General features: G+C 43.3%; 1 gene segment (V, D, J or C); it reads left to right on the forward strand.

The window, feature by feature from the left end:
• The first annotated feature begins 392 nt into the window (after positions 1-392).
• Positions 393-954, forward strand: LOC124106600 (T cell receptor alpha variable 18-like). The segment is given in 2 exon segments: positions 393-438; positions 545-954. Coding segments are annotated over 2 exon segments (456 nt in total).
• Positions 955-2,067: the final 1,113 nt, after the last annotated feature.

A 2,067-nucleotide genomic window follows, 5' to 3' on the forward strand; every position in this document is an offset into this window, starting at 1 on the left:
CAGAGAACAATGTGACTAGTTATCAAAGCATGTATGCATAGGGAAACACAGAGTTCAGTACTATCTGTGTTTTCAGGTATCCACTGGAGATCTGGGAATACAACTGCTATGGATGAAGAGGCTGAAAGCACTGTATTATTAAAAATGAAGTCTGTCAAGATTGGGGTGCAGTTTGCAGAAAAACCACAAGAGGGAGCAACTTTCCTCAATGTGGGTTCAGTTTTGCTTTTAGGTGGTGGTTCAACATACCTACTATCTTTGTAGTCATAACTGCTTTTATGCAAAAAGGGGCTCTTGCTCAGGAGTGAAGAGTTTCTATAAGATCCATCTGGAGACTGGCTCCAGGTGACTTGGTGTATTGCATGTAGTAAAGATCATTTCCTTCGCTCAACATGCTTTATGTCACTGTTTCAGTTCTCCTGACCCTCTTAATGTTCAGTAAGTAACATTTTATTCTAACCATTAACGATATTTCATTTTTGTACATTTCTGACAACTTTAACCTCTCCCTCCATATAACAAAGTATTTTTCTTTTTCTTTTAGGGAGGATCAATGGAGACTCAGTGACTCAGACAGCAGGCCTGGTTACTCTTACAGAGGGGGCACCTGTGATCTTGAACTGTACTTACCAGACCACTTATTCAGTATCTTTTCTTTTCTGGTATGTCCAGTATCTTGATAAAGCTCCTCAGCTGCTCCTGAAGAGTGCAACAGAAAACCAGAGGACAGACAGCCAAGGTTTTCATGCCACTCTTGTTAAGAAGGAGAACTCCTTCCACCTGCAGAAACCTGCAGTCCAACCCTCAGACTCAGCTGTGTACTACTGCGCTGTGGGAGACACAGTGAGGGCAACTGCAGGGGGAGCTGAGCACAAACCCATAGGGGCACAGGAAGGCCTGGGAGGGGAGGGTTATTTTCTCTTCCTGGGCAGTGTTTATTTTCCTCCAGAATAAGAGCCAAACTCAGGTTGAATTCCTAGAAACCTAGGAGATCTTGAATTACCCTGAGGTAGGGTAGGATGGATGGCAGGGTTAAAGAAAACCCAAGTGTTGATCTTCATTAGTTCCAGAAGAGCCTGCAGGCTTCTCTCTCCTTCAGACCATTGTACCTCTCAGAGTAATTTCCAGGAAAAACTCTGACATAGGATTGATCTCTACCAAGATGTCTCACCTACTGAGCTATTTAAAATCTCCCCCCATATTCAATTTCTCATGCAGATATTTATGAATCAAATGAGGTCCATAGAAGTTGGTCTTATTATCCTGTTTAGAGCTTCATGACTAAGGTGGGCTCTGCTTCTCCTTGGTCCATGCTGCAGAAATTTCAGCCCAACCGCCCCTCCCCAGCCCTTCACTTTATGAAGCTGCTCAGGAGACACTGATGTGGGGAAGTGCTTAAGAACTGACACCTTTTTCCGTCCTCACCACACACTAGGTGGGAGGCAGCGACATCAGGAAGGCTGTGTCCAAGGAGTTTTCCCTCTTCATGTCTGGGCTCCTCTGCCCTCACCCTGACCTTTAAATCCCTAGGATGTGGTATGGTCATGCACCTGGGGTTGGGCTTGTGTTTTCTGATAATTCATCTGATATAGGAGAAAGGAGGCCAAGTTTTAAAAATCTCAGCTCTTTCAGCAAAGCATTACCTTAAACTAAATCTATTAATATTCTTATGTTTTTTTTTTTTTTGGAAGGTAAGAAAGATCGGAATGCAAAGACCATAGATTCCTGTCACAAGAAGGACCCATGTTTGTCTGTGTGTAAAAGAGCAGAAAAGATGTACACTCTCCCTTATTGACCAAGGAGTCAAATCCCATGTTTCTGACTTCCAAAATTGAGCTAACGTAGCAATACATGGAAAAATAAGGGTCTCTAACATGAACACTCATCAAACTTCAGACCCCAGGCTGAACTCTGAGTTCTGATAAGAAACACTATTCATTTCTCTTGGGTTGTTATGATGGGCCTTATGACTCAGCTGCCCTGTGAATTGAGGACTTCACTGAGATGGGAAAAAGGACACTCAGGGTTCAGCCCTTGTCTTGCTAGTGATTCTATTGCTGGTTTTTC

This window comes from Marmota monax, unplaced genomic scaffold (assembly GCF_021218885.2).
Source record: "Marmota monax isolate L192 unplaced genomic scaffold, Marmota_monax_Labrador192_F-V1.1 WCK01_AAM20220418_F8-fsc00482, whole genome shotgun sequence".
NCBI classification, from domain to species: Eukaryota; Metazoa; Chordata; class Mammalia; order Rodentia; family Sciuridae; genus Marmota; species Marmota monax.